At 34.1% G+C, this 16,811-nt stretch overlaps 1 protein-coding gene across 2 annotated transcripts in view; it reads right to left on the bottom strand.

The window, feature by feature from the left end:
• Zfpm2 (zinc finger protein, FOG family member 2) overlaps positions 1-16,811 on the bottom strand; it is a 424,411-nt gene that overhangs the window by 205,076 nt on the left and 202,524 nt on the right. For both annotated transcript variants that reach the window (XM_069991247.1, XM_069991248.1), the window contains one exon: positions 3,396-3,514. In XM_069991247.1, the coding sequence (XP_069847348.1) occupies positions 3,396-3,514 (119 nt within the window). The remainder of the gene's footprint in view (positions 1-3,395; positions 3,515-16,811) is intronic.

The following is a 16,811-nucleotide window of genomic DNA, read 5'->3' as shown; positions in this document are numbered from 1 at the left end:
TGATTACAAGAATAAGTTGGTGTCAGATCAGTTTGTGTGGTGTTTCACTACAGCCTATGCATCTTGGAATATTCTCTATACATCCAAATGCCTGGTCTGCAGGAGCTTTCTGCAGAAGGTGGCATATTGCAAATGCACTTCAAGATGGGGACTTGAAAGATATAAAAAGGATTTGACATCTGGCATGGTGACTCAATTAATTACTGTGTTGGATTAATTAGTGTGCTGAATCTCCTGAGCCAACACTGTGAATATGAGCACAGTAACATTACATCCATCGGAGAACAAGCAATTTAAAAGAGTACGTTAATCCAAATGAGAGTCAAAGTGAAGTAAGGAAGGGTTAGTTAGTAAACTATATATTATTTTATAAAGGAAATTTATCTTCACAATATAAAATTCATATTAAAGTACTGTCCAACTTCTAAGAAAGCAATAAAATCTTAAAATCACAGATGTCTTTGATTACTCAAGTAGTGTAAGTACAAACCCTTTGCCCCAAGATTAAAAAATAACAACTATAATAATTGAACATTTTCTCTTTGAGGTTTTTATCAATTTAGATTCATGTAAAGACACCTTATCAATTTTATGATGATCAAATCATGTTAAAGATATTGTAATCCAGAGCCTTTCTCTTCCCATACACAAAATATAAATTAAAATAGCATCAAATTTACAGGGTTTTCTAGAGTGGCAACTGAGTTAGTCATCAACACACTGTCTGAAAATAAATATTCAGATATGTACTCTATTAATCAACCAACATACACTAACATTCATGATGGTATTACTACTGTTAATAGTATTTAAGAACATAAAAGCAGAAATAAATTCTGGAAGAGAAAGTGGTTTCAAAAAATATTTGAAGTATATTTTAGTGAGGCAATTGAATTTTGTAATTTAAGAATCAATCTTTTATGTAAACAATAGAATTAGATACATAAACTCTAAGATAAAAAATGAAAGTAGAATTGAGATTATTTTTATAATTATAACATACCCCTAAATTCTGAAACCATAGACTATTCATGTGATTTAAATAGTATCAGAAACTGAAATAATTCATATATTTACACTGAAATTAAATAGCTATAATAGACAGAATTTACAGGAATATTAATTAAAGCAGCAAAGCTATGTTGTCTAGGAAGTGATTTTAATGAAAACTTTATCTTTACAAAACATTTTTAAACTGTGTATCACAAATGTGCATGTGATTAAAATGTTAAAAAACTACCACAATGAATTTACACAAAGAAATGATACAAAGATTAGCCAAAACATATATGTAATACAAATATCTTCTTGATATGCTAGCAAGAAAATGTTCACCATGTCTTGAATTAACTATATGTGCCATTTCTAAGGCAGTAAACAATTGGAGGAATATCAGAAAAAAGATGGTGCTGATGTTGGTATGCAATGATAAATAAGGTAATAAATATCTTAATTTTAAGCTTAACTAATCTTTTAAGGAGTTCTAGAGAAGTGGATTCAGATACCACTTAACTCCATCTTCGATGTTTGGGTAATCTTAGTTTTTTAACCATTCAGGAACAAATTACTCTCTGAAAGCCCTCAGTAAAAAAGTCTGTTAATACAACTTAACAAACTAAGGCAAGTGTTGTTTATAGAGTTTACCTCAACCTCTCTTTCGAAGAAGTTGCCTACATTATTAAATATGTAGTCTGAACAATAATGTAAGGTCAACTTGCGTGGTTCTTAAATACATATTAAATCTCTTATCATTTTATGGATCAATACATGGATTTAGGAAATAAGAAACAGATCTAGAACCTCACAAGCAAGTGCTATGACATAAATATCTCTTCTTTATTCCGAACATTACTTTCAGTTATATCAGTAATCTGTCATAGTGACACAGTGCTTGAGTACACGCAGATCTACCCATATCTTTCATAAAATAATTTAAAGAAGGAATACTTCCATGCTATAAATTGAAAAAAGAGAATGACACGCTGGAGAATCTGAGACACTCATCCACCCCTCTGAGTTTTCATATTCCCATCATGTTCCCATAGACTACATCATTCAACATTCATGAGTTCTTCCTATAGGAACACTATTCAAAGAAAAGGTTGTTCATCAGAACAAATAGGTACACATTAATTTCTGGCTCTTCTAAGGACTGTGAAACATTTTCCTGCTTAAGGTGTATTACTTGCATTATCATTTAAGATGATAGATGTTTTCTACTTATTATTTTTACTTTATGCATTTGACAGGTAGAGGGTTGCTCATAAGAAATTTCTACTTCTTAATCTCTCAAATATGGGAATGTTACACTACATGGCAAAAAGGAAAAAACTAGAATTAAGAAGGATAGTCATTCAAATAGAGGAGTCAGCCTGTATTTCCTAGGTGAACCCAATATAACCATACGTGTTCTTAAGAATGGAAGAGTTGGGGCTGGGAAGGTGGCTCAGTGGTAGAGCGCTTGCCTTGCATGCCTGAGGCCCTGGGTTCGATTCCTCAGCACCACATAAGCAAAAAGAAAAAAGCCAAAGTGGTGCTGTGGCTCAAGTGGTAGAGTGCTAGCCTTGAGCTGAAGAGCTGAGGGACAGTGCCCAAGCCCAGAGTTCAGGCCCCACCACCGGACCTCCCCCCCCCCAAAAAAAAAAGAATGGAAGAGTTGGAATATGGAGGAGCAGATTGAACTAGTCATTGCTGACATTGAAATGGAAAGGGACCCTGACCCGAGGGATGAGGGTAGCCTTGAGAAGCCAGAATGAATTCTTCTAGAGACTCAGGAATGGAATACGGCCCAACCTCTTGGTATTGAATACAATACTAACTCCTTGGTATTGCCAATCAGATCTTTAAAACACCTAGTTAGTCAGTTATCCATATAATCTTACCAAGAAGTCAACTTTCTGATCAGAACTTTTTATAAAAAAAAAACCAACAACTTTGTTTTATGGTAATTTTATTGCCAATCACTTTCCCTCCTCTTAGAGGTACAAACATTATTAGTAAGGAATAATAAAGTGTTTATTTCTTATTGTTCATGTAAACTGGTAATGTCTGACAATTAATTTATGTCATCTTAAAACTAAAGGTAATTGTACATATTATTAAATGTGAATAGTCTTAGTCTGGCAAGGCAGATAAAGCAATAAGCTTATAAATTACCTTTCTAGCCGACCATTTAATATGAGTAAGCTGTTTCCTTCTAAAGTCTGTGTATATTACTGTCAGGCCACTTGGAAAATATCCAAGTTTTGCAGTCCATGAAAGCAGCAAACAACAACAACAACAACAACCCATAAACCCAAAACCCAAACTTACTTTTAAGGATTTCACTGAGACGCAAGCAATTTCTAGACTATGGCAAAATATTCAGAGCCAAATATTTTAGAAAGCCTACATACCAAGGAATTATTATTCAAGTCCATCTTCCCAGCAAATGGCCCCCAAGTTGTTCCCACTGGAAGTTGCTGCCGACTCTGAATCTTTCGTTCTCCATCTTTCTGAAATACTTCCAGCTCTCCTGCAGACAATGAAAACACACGTGTTTAGAATTGTTTCATGCGTTCCTTAATAGTCACCTCTTCAGTTTTTGCTTTACATGCACAATATTCCAAGCATTCACGTAAAGAGAATCATGCTTTGCCTAAAAACATCAGATTTTGTTATCCTGAGTTGAAAATAAAACTTGTCTTTATAATATTATACAAATTTAACCCAATTCCTTTCCTGAACCACTTCACACACATTATCTGTAGAAGTCAATTGTTGAAGAACTGAACATAGTAATAATACTTTCTCACAAAGCACTGATCCAATCCCAAAACACGTAGACGACAAACTTTAGGACAATATTTTCAGCTTAAATTTCTTTTTTTTAATTGTGAAAATACCATATAGAGGGGTTACAATTACATGGGCAAGATAATGAGTACATTTCTTATCAAGCATTGTTGCCTCCTCCTTTGTTTCCCCTTCCCATCCTTTCCCATCTCCCACCCCCTTCTCCAGCCAAAGTTGTAAAGTTTGTTTTTCGACATAACGACTTGTACATCTCATTGTTGCAATGGGTCCACCTGTATCCCTATTTAAACGATTTGTTTTTCCCTTCTCCTCCATAAATTATACCAACATCAAATACAGTTCTTTCAAGTATTCAACTCTTGGAGAACAGTATCTGGAGAGGTTTTTTTTTTAAAGTACTTGAACATCTTCTGAAGTAATTTAGTAGACAGACAAAGTGAATACCCAGTAAGTAGTGATGTTTATTGTCTCAAATACAAATTAATTTATATTAATATTTTTCCATTGCATATTTTGGGTGCAGGGGGTCTCTGTTACTCAATGGGATCAGACAAAAGCCATAAAGAATAGAAAATTCAGGTCTGTCTTCCTCCTAGAACAGAGTAATATTTCGAGTCATTAATGGGAAAAAGGAAATAAGGTCAATATACATAACTGCATGTAGGAATTCATTCAATGTTTTAAGAAATATGTAACTATATTGGTATAAATATAAATCAATAGATAAAGGTTAAGAAACCCAAAATTGACTTTGTTTTAAAATAAACAAAAAAACTATCTCAATTAGGAACTAGTGGTCTACTTTAAATAAGTAAATTAATGATATTTATGCCCTGAAACTATTGCTGGATTGCCATTAAAATTGTCTGTATTTTAAAATATTATTTCAATCACACAGCTTACTATTTTATAATGGTATTTCTTTTCAGCTTACCAAGCTGCAGACTTAAGAATAAGAAGAAACTGAATAAAAAATATAATTCAAAAATCATACTGAATATAAAATAGAGGCAAGTTTGAAATAGAATATATTAGCAATTAAATTATCTACATGATAAGTAGGTCATGATAGATAACATGAAATTTGTTACTCAAGCTACATTGCAAGCCAATAGGTATTTTCCAATATTCAACTGATAATTTAAAAAGCATTGCCATCCACCTGAATTCAATTGTATCTATTCTTTCTTTATATTTGCATCACTCTTTTAGTAACTACAGTATCAGATATTACTTTTCATGTTTTTATTATTGCTTATCCTAAAAGTCAAAATCACAGAATATAAACCACAATCAGTTCAGACCTAAAAAATTTGAAGTTTAAGGATTATCTTCTTATTCCTCCACCCTTGGAATACTGTATGAAAAAAGATAGAATTCATTAAGGTAAGAGAGACATAAAGCCTACAGCTGCTTACATTCCGGTTTATGAGTAGTTGCAGATGACCAGCAGGTAAAAAAAAATTATCTAGGCTTCTAAAGGATAGTTGTATCTCTTACCTAAGTATTATTTAAATACTTTCTTTTCCACATAAAGATGATGTCCACATAATTGCTTTGTTTTTACAAAGTTATGTCACATTTAGTGATAGAGGAATCATGATGATCTTAGAAACTTGTTTTAAAAGGTAATTCATCCTTTCTTTCTGCCAATAACATACTTCATTTGTAAAGGGTTCAGACTCAGTCAGTGACTTCTTATCTCTACTTGTGGATTTACAAGCAGATCTGTCTTTTAAAGGATTAAGTACTACAAACTTCAGGCAGATCATAAAGTGATATCCAGATATCCCCAGAGTTTAGATGTCATTGACTATGCATTAACATTTTAAACAGACCAAAAATACTTTGTAAGTCCTTAAAGATAGTCATAACTTGGAGTTCAGTAACTGTCCACACTAGTGACTCTATCTTTTCAACCCGAGTAGATAAGCAGGCAAACACCAGTCTGTTTTCTTCTTTGCAAGAAGCTATTTAGAGCTTTGGGAAATATTTTCTGTGACTGGAGTAGTTAAAAATCATCTATTCACTTCATTTAATCAGTACTTTGTTTATAGAGAAGCACAAGCATAGTGCAAATCATTAGCATGCATATTGTAAGTCTAAGTTCAGAACAGCAACAGAGACAGGATACTATATAAAGGGAAGTTAAATTTAAGTTATGTGTGCTTAATACTATGAACTTAATTGTCTTCAAAGGTGTTGTGAAACAGAGGAAACATCATCACACTAAAAGTGTTTTTAGTTCCAAGGCATCCAAAACAGGTACATATTTTTCATAGGTTTGATATGTCATTTTTAAAATAAGGATTAGTATTTTTTAGTAAGATATCTTTCCAACTTAATGACCTTTATTGATACATAATTCTAGAGATTATACTTATAAGAAGTAGAAAGTTGGGCTGAAAATGTGGCTTTGTGGTAGAGTGCTTGCTTAGCTTGCATGAAGGCCTGGGTTCAATTTCTCAGTACCACATTCATAGAAAAAGCCAGAAGTGGTGCTGTGGTTCAAATGGTAGAGTACTAGCCTTGTGCAAAAGAAGCTCAGGCACAGTGCCCAGCCCCTGAGTTTAAGCCTCATGACTGGCAGAAAAAAAGGACAGAAAGAAAAAAAGGACAGAAAGAAAGAAAGAAAGGAAGAAAGGAAGAAAGAAAGAAAGAAAGAAAGAAAGAAAGAAAGAAAGAAAGAAAGAAAGAAAGAAAGAAAGAAAGAAAGAAAGAAAGAAAGAAAGAAGGAAAGAAGGAGGGAAGGAGGGAAGGAGGGAAGGAGGGAAGGAGGGAGGGAGGGAGGGAGGGAGGGAGGGAAGGAAGGAAGGAAGGAAGGAAGGAAGGAAGGAAGGAAGGAAGGAAGGAAGGAAGAAAGGAAGGAAAGGAAGGAAGGAAGGAAAGGAGGAAGTAAGAGAGAAAGAAAGAGAGAAAGAAAGAGAGAGAGAAAGAGAGAGAGAGAGGGAGGGAAAGAAGGAGGGAGGGAGGGAAGGATGGAAGGAGGGAGGGAGGGAAGGAGGGAGAAAAAGTCCACTGAGTATATTATAACAAAATGCATGTTTGAGTGGAAATTGTTAGACATATTGAAATGACAAGGTAAACCTTTTAGTTCTTATCAAGGTTACCCTTTGCTTTGTACCTTCATTCATTACTTTACACATTCATTTATTTGACATGTATGTACATACTATTTATTAAGTGAATTAGGCCCAAACACAAAGAAACAAACAAAATAAATCTGGACCTAAAATGTATTTCAGATGATAGAATCTATATAGCTTAGAGAGTTAAGTTCATAAAACTAGGTAATTATTTAGCTTCAAGAAGTTAGGGGATTGCTTGATTTTACATATCTAACTGTTAGATTCTAGCAGTTAGGCGCTGGATCTTTTGCAGTGTACCTAATAAGCAACAAAGAAATTGAGAGTTTAAAGGAATAAAGATCAGTCAGTGAAACTGAAAATTTAGAAAAGTAGGAAAAAGACTGGAGATAAGATGAATTTCAAAGGTGTTTGAATTGAAAGGGATTTTGTAGAAAAGGAGGTCAAAAATATAAAATGATGCTAAGAGAAATGAACCCCAAGATAGGGACACAAGAGGTGTTTTCTTGGTGGCATTGTTTTTAATGTACTGTGTGATTTTTTTCTTTCTCTTGTATGTTTTTTCCCCCTGTAGTCACTGTATTTTATTTCGGTGCCCTGCATCGTGTACATACATCTTTCTAATTTGGGGAGAGGAAGGGAAATCACAAAATGCTGAAACAAGGATACAACTTGACCTACTGTAACAATGAAACATAAGATGTACAAGACACTATGTTGAAAACGAACTTTACAACTTGGGGAGAAGAAGTTGAGGTGGGAAGGGGAGGGATGGTAGTGGAAAAACAAAGGAGAAGGTAACAATACTCGATAGGAAATGTACTCATTACCTTATTCATGTAACTGTAACCCCTCTGCACAGTATCTTTAATATATATATATATATATGTATGTGTATACACACACACACACACACACACACACACACATATATGAAGTGGAAAAAAAAAAGAAAAGGAGGTCGAACACCACATGAGATATGCTCTAAACATGATGCAACCAGAGTACCTGATAAATAAACAAACATCTATGAGAGGGTAATAGGGTACACAGAAATGGTGGACAAAGAATGAACAAATACAGCATTAGACACTATATTGAAAATGAGCTATACAACGTGTTAGTAGGGATGGGAGGGGAAATTGGGGAGAAAGCACACGGAATGACATTGTTAAAAAAGAAATGTACTCATTACCTGACATACGTAACTGCAACCCCTCTGTACAACACCTCTACAATGACAATAATTTTTTTTAAAAGAGTACCTGAATAGACCTTGTGAATCAGAGCAGGTTAATTAACCCTCTTAATTTCACTTTCTGCATACAAATATGAATCACTATATCATCTGTCACTAGTGTTATGAAAATTAACACCTGCAAATAACTAATAAATACTACTTCACCAGAAGAAATTTAAGAAGATATTCATACTCAAGTATTTCTTCTTCATCACCTCTATGCAAATAATTCACTGTGCATTGACTAATCTTCCCAATATCTCCCAGATCGATCTTCTTTGAATTTTTGCAACTCAACCAGTTTCAATAAACTATACCTCTAATTCAGACTCCAAAGCTCTTACAGAATTAACTTGAAATTTAGGAAAAGAAAGTATGATTTTGTCATGTCATTGATTTGTGCAAGTTTGCCCATGAGCTAGTTCACTTTTCATACGTCAAATTGCTTGAATTTTAATTCTGCTATGATATTGCTGTAGTGTCTGCTTGACTTTGGGGTTCTATTGCTCTGACAAATGTGCTTTTCCCCAATTGGAAAAGTCTTCTTTATCACTCCTGCCACATATCCAATTTAGCTTGCTCACCTTTCTGAGAACTGTTCTGCTTCCTGGCAGATTCACCAACCTGCCTCAATAGACCAAGTAATGTTACGCGATGTAGCCCAAATTTATTCTCCTTCACAAAGCATTTCTGAACTTGAGAACAATCTGAGTACTTGCCTCCTACCCCATTTCATTCACAGTGCATGAGGAGATAGTTTCCCATTTAAGCATTCTTTGCAGTCCCCTCCCTAATAATTCCTTTGAACTTAACAAGAAATAAACATCATTATCTATCTATGTATATATTTCAAATATTCTGTTTATCTGCTTGTAGACTATAGCATATCATATGTGACATTTGAAAATAAAAATTGAACAAAAATTAATTGAATAAAGGTTTTCATAATAGCATATATCTTAATTTTATAACATTCAATTTGTTTTTTAATCAAAAGAAAGTTTTTGTGTATGTCTTCTCTATACACTACTACAACCATCATATCTTTTATTTGTTCAACCTTTCTATTATATTTTCACATGTTTACCACAGCTCTTGAAATATGGAGCCCAAAGAAAAAAGCTGCTCTTTCTTTGCTCTGTTCATATTTTTGTAGCTATTCTTCAAAAAGAAGCCTTATTTTTTTAACACACCATGTAAGTTCACAGCAAATATTTGAGACACATAGGTTGGACTAATCAGTTTTGGTAAAAGATAATATTGTTAGTGCTGAGGGCTGTTTCTCTTATCTTCTGATAATGCATACTTTTAAAAGTCTGTGATTACTCAAAGACTTATGATAGCTTCATTAAAAAAAATGTTTTTCAAAGCCCAAGTCAAATCACTACCAAATATCCCACAGCTTAAAGAAAATATCAACCTAGTTTGGGGCCTAAATAAAATAAAAAATGTTTAAAGTCACCAGCAATGACCTTAACTCTTTTTTTTTCGTTGAAAGGGCTATCAAGACATTGTTTGGTATTTTTCTTAATGGGATCCTTCTGATGCACCTTTAAAAAGCAAATTGCTTCTCAAAAGGGAAGGGACAAGATGTGACTCTTTTCCCATTACTTATCAGCAGCCATGTTTCAACTGAAATCCAGCATTAAGTTTGTGATATAAATATATATGGTATTTATAGGCCATCTCTTAAGTACAGATCATGTCCTAAGGCTGGGCTCACATTTCACAAGAAGACAGGGTTGCAAGCAAATGAGATGACAGGAGATCATATTTCATTTGCTGAAAATAAACTTTGGATTGGGTTAAACTTGGTTTTCAATATATAACCAAATTTCAAAGCAGACCACATGAATTGGCTCATAATGTTTATCAGGCCTTTCTATAGCACCAGGCTAGAGCGTCAGAACCCATATTTATATTTCCTTCATGGATGGAAAACATTATACATCATGGTATCAAACATGGACAGCCCCGAAGTCATGCTGAGTTCAAAAAGCGCTCAAAGATTCTAAACATCTCAAAAACATTTTCAAAGTCAGCCAAGGTGGCCAAAGTATGGCAGAGCTATTGCTATTTTACGGTTTAACCATTTGACATCTGCCTGCCAAATGCATGGGGGGTTAGATCATTTCACTGCTGTTTTTTTTTGTTTTGTTTTGTTTTAATCAAACCACAGTGTTGTCATTACATAGGCTTCTACAAGCATTAATAGCCACATGTTTTATCTGCATTTAAAGACAAACGACACAATTTCTTTTATACTGTATTGATGCATCTCTATGCATTTTTTGACCAAGTAAATGACAGTTCTTGGCTGTTGGCTACAAACTGCCATATAGAACACTTCCTAATTTTCCTTCTCAATTTTTGACTCACACAGTCACAACACACACTAAAACTACAGTTTTGAACATAAACTTGAAATACGACATTCCCTATTCAAGTACTCTAGTCAAACCCTGATAAATCAGGCTGGCCAAGCAATGATCTTATCCCTTCTGACTCTTTAATAAATCGAACCTTGTAAGTCCCTACTGTTGGAAGTTGTCACTAAATGAAATTGTGACCTTATCCGGCACATGAACTTATCCTGCTGACAACTACATTTATTGTGTGGATAAGAAAGAAGGGGGGGAGAGAATGAAGAAAAAAATGATATATTTGATCATTTTTATCTTAGCCATATGTAACTCTAACAGATGGGATCTTTTTGATGTTCCATTAGTGATTTGCCCAAGATGAGTCGTTACTTAGAGAAAAATGCTCACCCTAGGTAAGTGCTGGGGTAGTACAGATGGTATTAAAAGTGCATGCAGAAGTACTGGGTGACAGCAGTGAATCAGAAGCTATTAGTTTAACACAAAGAGCCCCAAATGAGCTTGTAATTGCACTGGGAAAGAACTTAATCGTGGTGGCAAAATAGAAACATTCCCTTTTCACACAATGCATTCGATGCCTAAAACTCTACAAGACACTGGAGTTGTCCAAAACCTAGAAGAACTTAAAAACACTGCATTTCTCAAGAATTCAAAATGCTTCCTTGGCCTACAGTTTCTAAAATGTCTCAGCACATAAGGTGCCTTGGAAGAGATAAGTTTACATGTTTATGCTACTAAATATAAGCACATGTTGACATTTTAGATGTTTTGGTTACTTACTATTCTGCCTGGCTTTAAAGAATTAATTCTTGGGCTAGGTTTCTTTCTATGGTAAGATCCATTGAAACCCACCAATTATTGTCATCAAAGGGAAGAAAAAGAAGACAATGTGTGCAGGTAGTAATAATATTGGTAACAATAAACACTACCAATTTTTGGTATTTTAAGAAAAACATATCATGGTCTGAAATGACTAAGAATCTTTCAACTACATCTTCGTGTAACAAACTAACTTTGAGATCATATTCAAGGTGAGGGGAAAGGAGTTGCCATATTTTGTCTTGTGCCTTACCATCTATCCATTCAAACAAACTCCTTTCAGGAGTCTGGAATTTTTTAAAATGGATTGTGATTAGCTGTGGCAAATGTTTGGGAAAAGTCATCGGAAGGAGTTTCATTGTCTCCAAAGTCGCTGGAGACTTCAGCTGCTAGAAGGAGGAGGGGAAGTCAGTACTCTTTTGCTTAGACATCTGTCCCAGTGAGGCTCTTTCTGCCAGGAAACCTTTTTGACCTTCCAGACAATACTGTTGGTCAAAGACTGACCTGATACTGCTTCCTGATCCAAATCTTGAGATACAGAGGGAGCTTATGTTTTAGGAACTCTATGGTTAGAAGTATCATCATGCAAGTAAAGCGGGCTTGGCTGGCAAACACAGCAAACAGCACTGTGGGAAGCAGCTGCCCAAAGCAGGATACCAACAAGAGGGGCACAGAGACATCAAGGCATGTGGAATGCTGTGCACTCCAAGTGTGGTTTCTATAGACAGATAAAATCCAAAGGAGAGCCTTGGGACAAAATGTCAGCCACAGGTCTTGCCCAATGAAAAGCTAAAAAGGAACTATTTTAAGTTTTAAAATTATCTTTACGTAGTTGTACAAAGGAGTTGTCATCTAACAAAGCAGTTTATGGATACAATGCATCTTGATCAATGTCACTCCTTTCTCAAATTCTTCTTAATTTTATATGTTATATGTTGAATTCTTAACTGCATTCTCCCCCTTCACTTTTCCTCTTCATTTGCTTATCCTTTTCCCTTTAAACGCACCCCACCCCTTTCCAAGTACCCTCTCTCTGGTGTTTATTTCAGTGTACTCTGACTTTCTCTTTCTAAGGAATTACATTTTGAGTTCTCCCTTGAATCTACCATAGTTCAGTGAATACATTTCTATTCACTTGCATACCACCCAATGTATAATGGTAAGTTTATAAGCTAAATCTAGTGTCCATTTATAAAGTAAAACATGGATTCTTTGTCTCTCTGGCCCTGATTTATTTCACTATGACCAATAGACACACGAAGAAATGCTTACCATCTCTGACCATAAAGGAAAAGCAAGTCAAAACAACATTGTGATTCTACCTCACTGTGGTTAGAATGGCCAAAAACAAACAAAAAAACCGTCAACAAACAAAAACAGCAACAACAAAAAAGCAACAACACATAGTGGCAAGAATGTGGCCAAAAGGGAACCCTAATACACTGCTGGGAATGTGAACTTGTGCATACTCTCTAAAAAGCAGTACAGAGATTCCTCAAAAAAAAAAATTAATCCTATGATCCAGCAATTCCACTCCTGGGCTTTTATCCAAATGATTACAAACAATGATACAGTAAAGCTACCAACACAACCATGTATATTGCAGCATTATTCAACATAGCCAGTGTATGGCATCATTCCAGATTTCCCCTTTATGGATTAATGGATCAAGAAAATGTAGATTATATATCCAATGGAATTCTACTCATCCATTAGAAAGAATTATCTTGAGCCATTTGTAAGGGAATGAATATTTTTGAAAGAACATTTAGTATAGATCATCAGTAGGCCTTGTAGTTTATGGTTGTAGATTTTAGTCAATATTATTTATGCATTAGGTAATATGTGGTCTGTAAAAAAGCACATGCTTTCTCACAGACTGCGACCATTAATTCAGAAGATAATTCATTTATAATAACATTTATCAGAAGTTATGGCTGATTTTTAATGACAACATATAATGGTTAACTCTCTAGATACTACTATTTGAATTCAATGCCAAGATAAAGAAAATGTTAGTAAAGCAAGATATAGACTTTTTGAACTTGGTAAAATGGTTTGGATGGAGAGGAAAAGATTTAGATAGGAAACCTTGCATGGATAAAACATTCTGATGTATCAATTGTCATAAGAAGAATTTCACCTGGAAGAAAAAAGTCTACACAAGGTTCCATTTGGGACTGGGAAAGTGACATTTTTCACCACAATATTGACTGCCAAAAGATAACAGAAAGACTTGCCAGATGAGCAAATAACATGAGAGAAAAATGATAGCATTACCTTGAAAGCTTTTAGACTACTTCAGAGAAGTAATACATTGGGGAAGAATTCAGACAACAGAAATGCACAGAAGACCAGGGGTTTTGCATTATAGAGTTAAATTTTCTATCCAAAGGAAAAGAACTGGTGTAACTTTCATATTTTTAAGAGTTTAAATAAACCATACAGATATTCAAAACCTGACATGTCATCAATGAATATGCATCTTAGGAGTCTTGAGTGTATGCCTGTTACTGTTGCCAGAACCATATATAATATTGAAATTTTATAAAACTCTTCATCTATTAGTCTTCAGTTATTATAATTCTTCATTTATTATAAGTCTGTGTGTGATGGGGGAAGCCCAGGCCTTCCCAAGAGGTGATAGAGGTGCAGAGCTCTGTGTCAAAGGATCATCTGATGGTGTACATAAAGTTGTAAAAAAATTATCTTGGTGTTGAATTAAAGCAATAGTAGGTAGTAGATCAACACTATAATAATTTTCAATGCCGCACTCCATCCTTTTACTGTGCGATTTCTCTAGGAAACCTATGTTTTGTCTGAAAATGTTTTTGTTTCTAGAAAAAACAGTGTAATTTATATGTCTCTGTTCAGGCACAAAGGTGATTATTGTTAAACTTTGAGTTTATTTTGTTGAAATATTTACCGATGATTGGATTCATAAAATATTTCAAATATCTAACTTCTGAAGAACAAGCAAACCATAGTCATTTCCATACAATTCTGGGGTATTTTATTAATATTTATGCATCTCTCTGCTGTTATATGTTATTTTAAAGTCGCATATATATGCAAAGAAAATTTTATCGAAAGCTACTCCTGGACACTGTTTTGAGGTAGAGTAGATAGTTTATCTTGCTATGTTTTGGATGTCTTAACTATCTTGTATATTTCAAGTGTCCATCATTTATGTTATGTTTAAATTGTATCATCCTTTGAAGTTCATCTATCAGCCTTTGATAAACACTTCCCTGATTCACATCCAACCTCTCCTTGTCAAATGTCGGGATATAGTTTCTCCCTTTGGGTTGTTCCATCAGTGATACTCTCCCTTTATGACCCTTTCTAGACACCTTTACAATGCTTTGTACCTGGTAGCATAGACAGAAGTACACAGAATAGGTACAGGTTTTAGTTTTTAGTGTTATATTTATTGGGATGGAGCTCAAAGCTAAAGTGACTTTTGAAGTTATCAAATTAGGAATGATAGTAAGACTCCAAGCCAGATTTTCTAACCCTCTTCTACTTTATCATACTGTCTCCTTAAAAAAATAACTTAACTAGGAGGAAACAGTGACCTCAAGCCCCAGTATCATATCAGCAGCCATTAGAGTGGACTCATTTATAAGATTAGCTGCCATTTATTTGGAAAACTGACTGTACATGTCTGAAGGACAAGACCACAGGGCAAGTTTTAAAGGAAGTAAAGTGGTAGGAGAAATCCAAATACAATGCACTAGGAAACAGAGAAAGCATTTCAGGAGAAAGAGTCATAAACTTACAGTGTAACTGTCAGAGTTGATAGTGTGCGGTTACATGTTGGTCCTAAAAGTTTTGGAAAGAAGTCTGAAATGCATTAGCTTCCAACAACAGAGATCCTTCTACCAACATTGATGATATTATTTGAAGAAATTTAGTTAATAATCTAATTTAATAAAAAACTCCAGTATTTTAAACATATTAGTATCATAAGAAATTATATATGATATGTATACTATATAGCACATAGTATACATATGTATACTATATATGTACATATGTATGTACATACATATACATGCATATGTATATAGTACATACGTACATATGTACATATATAGTATACATATGTATACTATGTGCTATATAGTATACATATTATATACTATGTTATATACTATATATTGTATATAGTATATAATATATATATATACCATATATGGTAGATATATTCTATATATACAATATATAGTAGATATATACTATATACAATATATAGTATATAGATATATGTAGTCTTTCTATCTATCTATCTATCTATCTATCTATCTATCTATCTATCTATCTATCTATCTATCTGTCTGTCTGTCTGTGTGTCTATCTATCTATCTATCTATCCCTTCAAGGATGCAGTGTAAGTGATACTGGAACACACCAAGATGACTCTCCATCTCCCATTCACATTGACAGCATGTCTTCCATGAGTTATCCTCTGATGGGAAATTTTATGTAACTATTGCTAAATGACAGCACCCCTGTTTCATCTTCTCTACCTTGCAAATTGATATGTTTTTATATCAACATTTAATACATTGATGGGTTCAATATATATGTGTTCTCTATGCTATTTTTTCTCTTCTCTTTCCCTCTCTTTCTCTCAGTTTCCTTGGTTCTTTATCTGCTAACATAAACTTGAGGCATGCCAGATTTGGAAGAGAAGGAGAAAGGGAAGGCTGGAGGGAGGGAGACAGCTGAGCATAGTTTTCATAAACTCAGTATTTGCCTTTGAGATCTAAGTTCTATTCCTTTCCTCCACATAGAAGGAGTAATATCTGAAACTATTATTTCTGTAATATTCCCTAGCCAGAAATCTATCATTGTTTATTCAGTGAATGGTCCAATAGTCTACTGGAAATATTTCATTAATAAAAGCACATTCAACTGAATTTTATTTAAATATATATTTGTTCATTCAAAACTATTTTTAAGCACGTATGATGCCAGATGAAAATTTGTATACTAGAGAAAGAAAAGAAGAATTTAATGTGGGTCTTCTCCTGATGCAGTTTCTCCCAAAAGTAGTGAAGCAATAGTAACCTAAGATAAATTTTTGGTGAAGGTATAAAATAATATTTGATCATTAGGGGAAAATGTCTCATATAACCACCTGGAAATATGGCATGAGGAAAGGCATCTCAAAGGGAAGGTGAGCAAAGGACCAGTGGGATATAGATTATATCTTTTCTGTAATAAACCAAAATTCATCTCAAAAACAAACACAGTATAATGTAAACATGAACATTTAATTAATAATTCATATGGGTCCAATCAGTGAGGTCTGGTTTGTATGATAGATTCACTGAGATCATTAAAATCAATGAAACAACATTCTGTAAATCTACTATGGTTTCTTTTCATTGTTCTTAGATAATCAATAATCCAGAATAGAGTTCAAGTATAATAAGTATGTCAATACAGAAATTGGCATGCACAACTCTTAGGTCAAAGTAA

The sequence above is a fragment of the Dipodomys merriami genome, unplaced genomic scaffold, assembly GCF_024711535.1.
Source record: "Dipodomys merriami isolate MVZ:Mamm:240054 unplaced genomic scaffold, mDipMer1.0.p SCAF_4, whole genome shotgun sequence".
Classification (NCBI taxonomy): domain Eukaryota; kingdom Metazoa; phylum Chordata; class Mammalia; order Rodentia; family Heteromyidae; genus Dipodomys; species Dipodomys merriami.
Note: the sequence above shows the minus strand (reverse complement) of the source record. Positions and strands in the feature narration are given on the sequence as shown.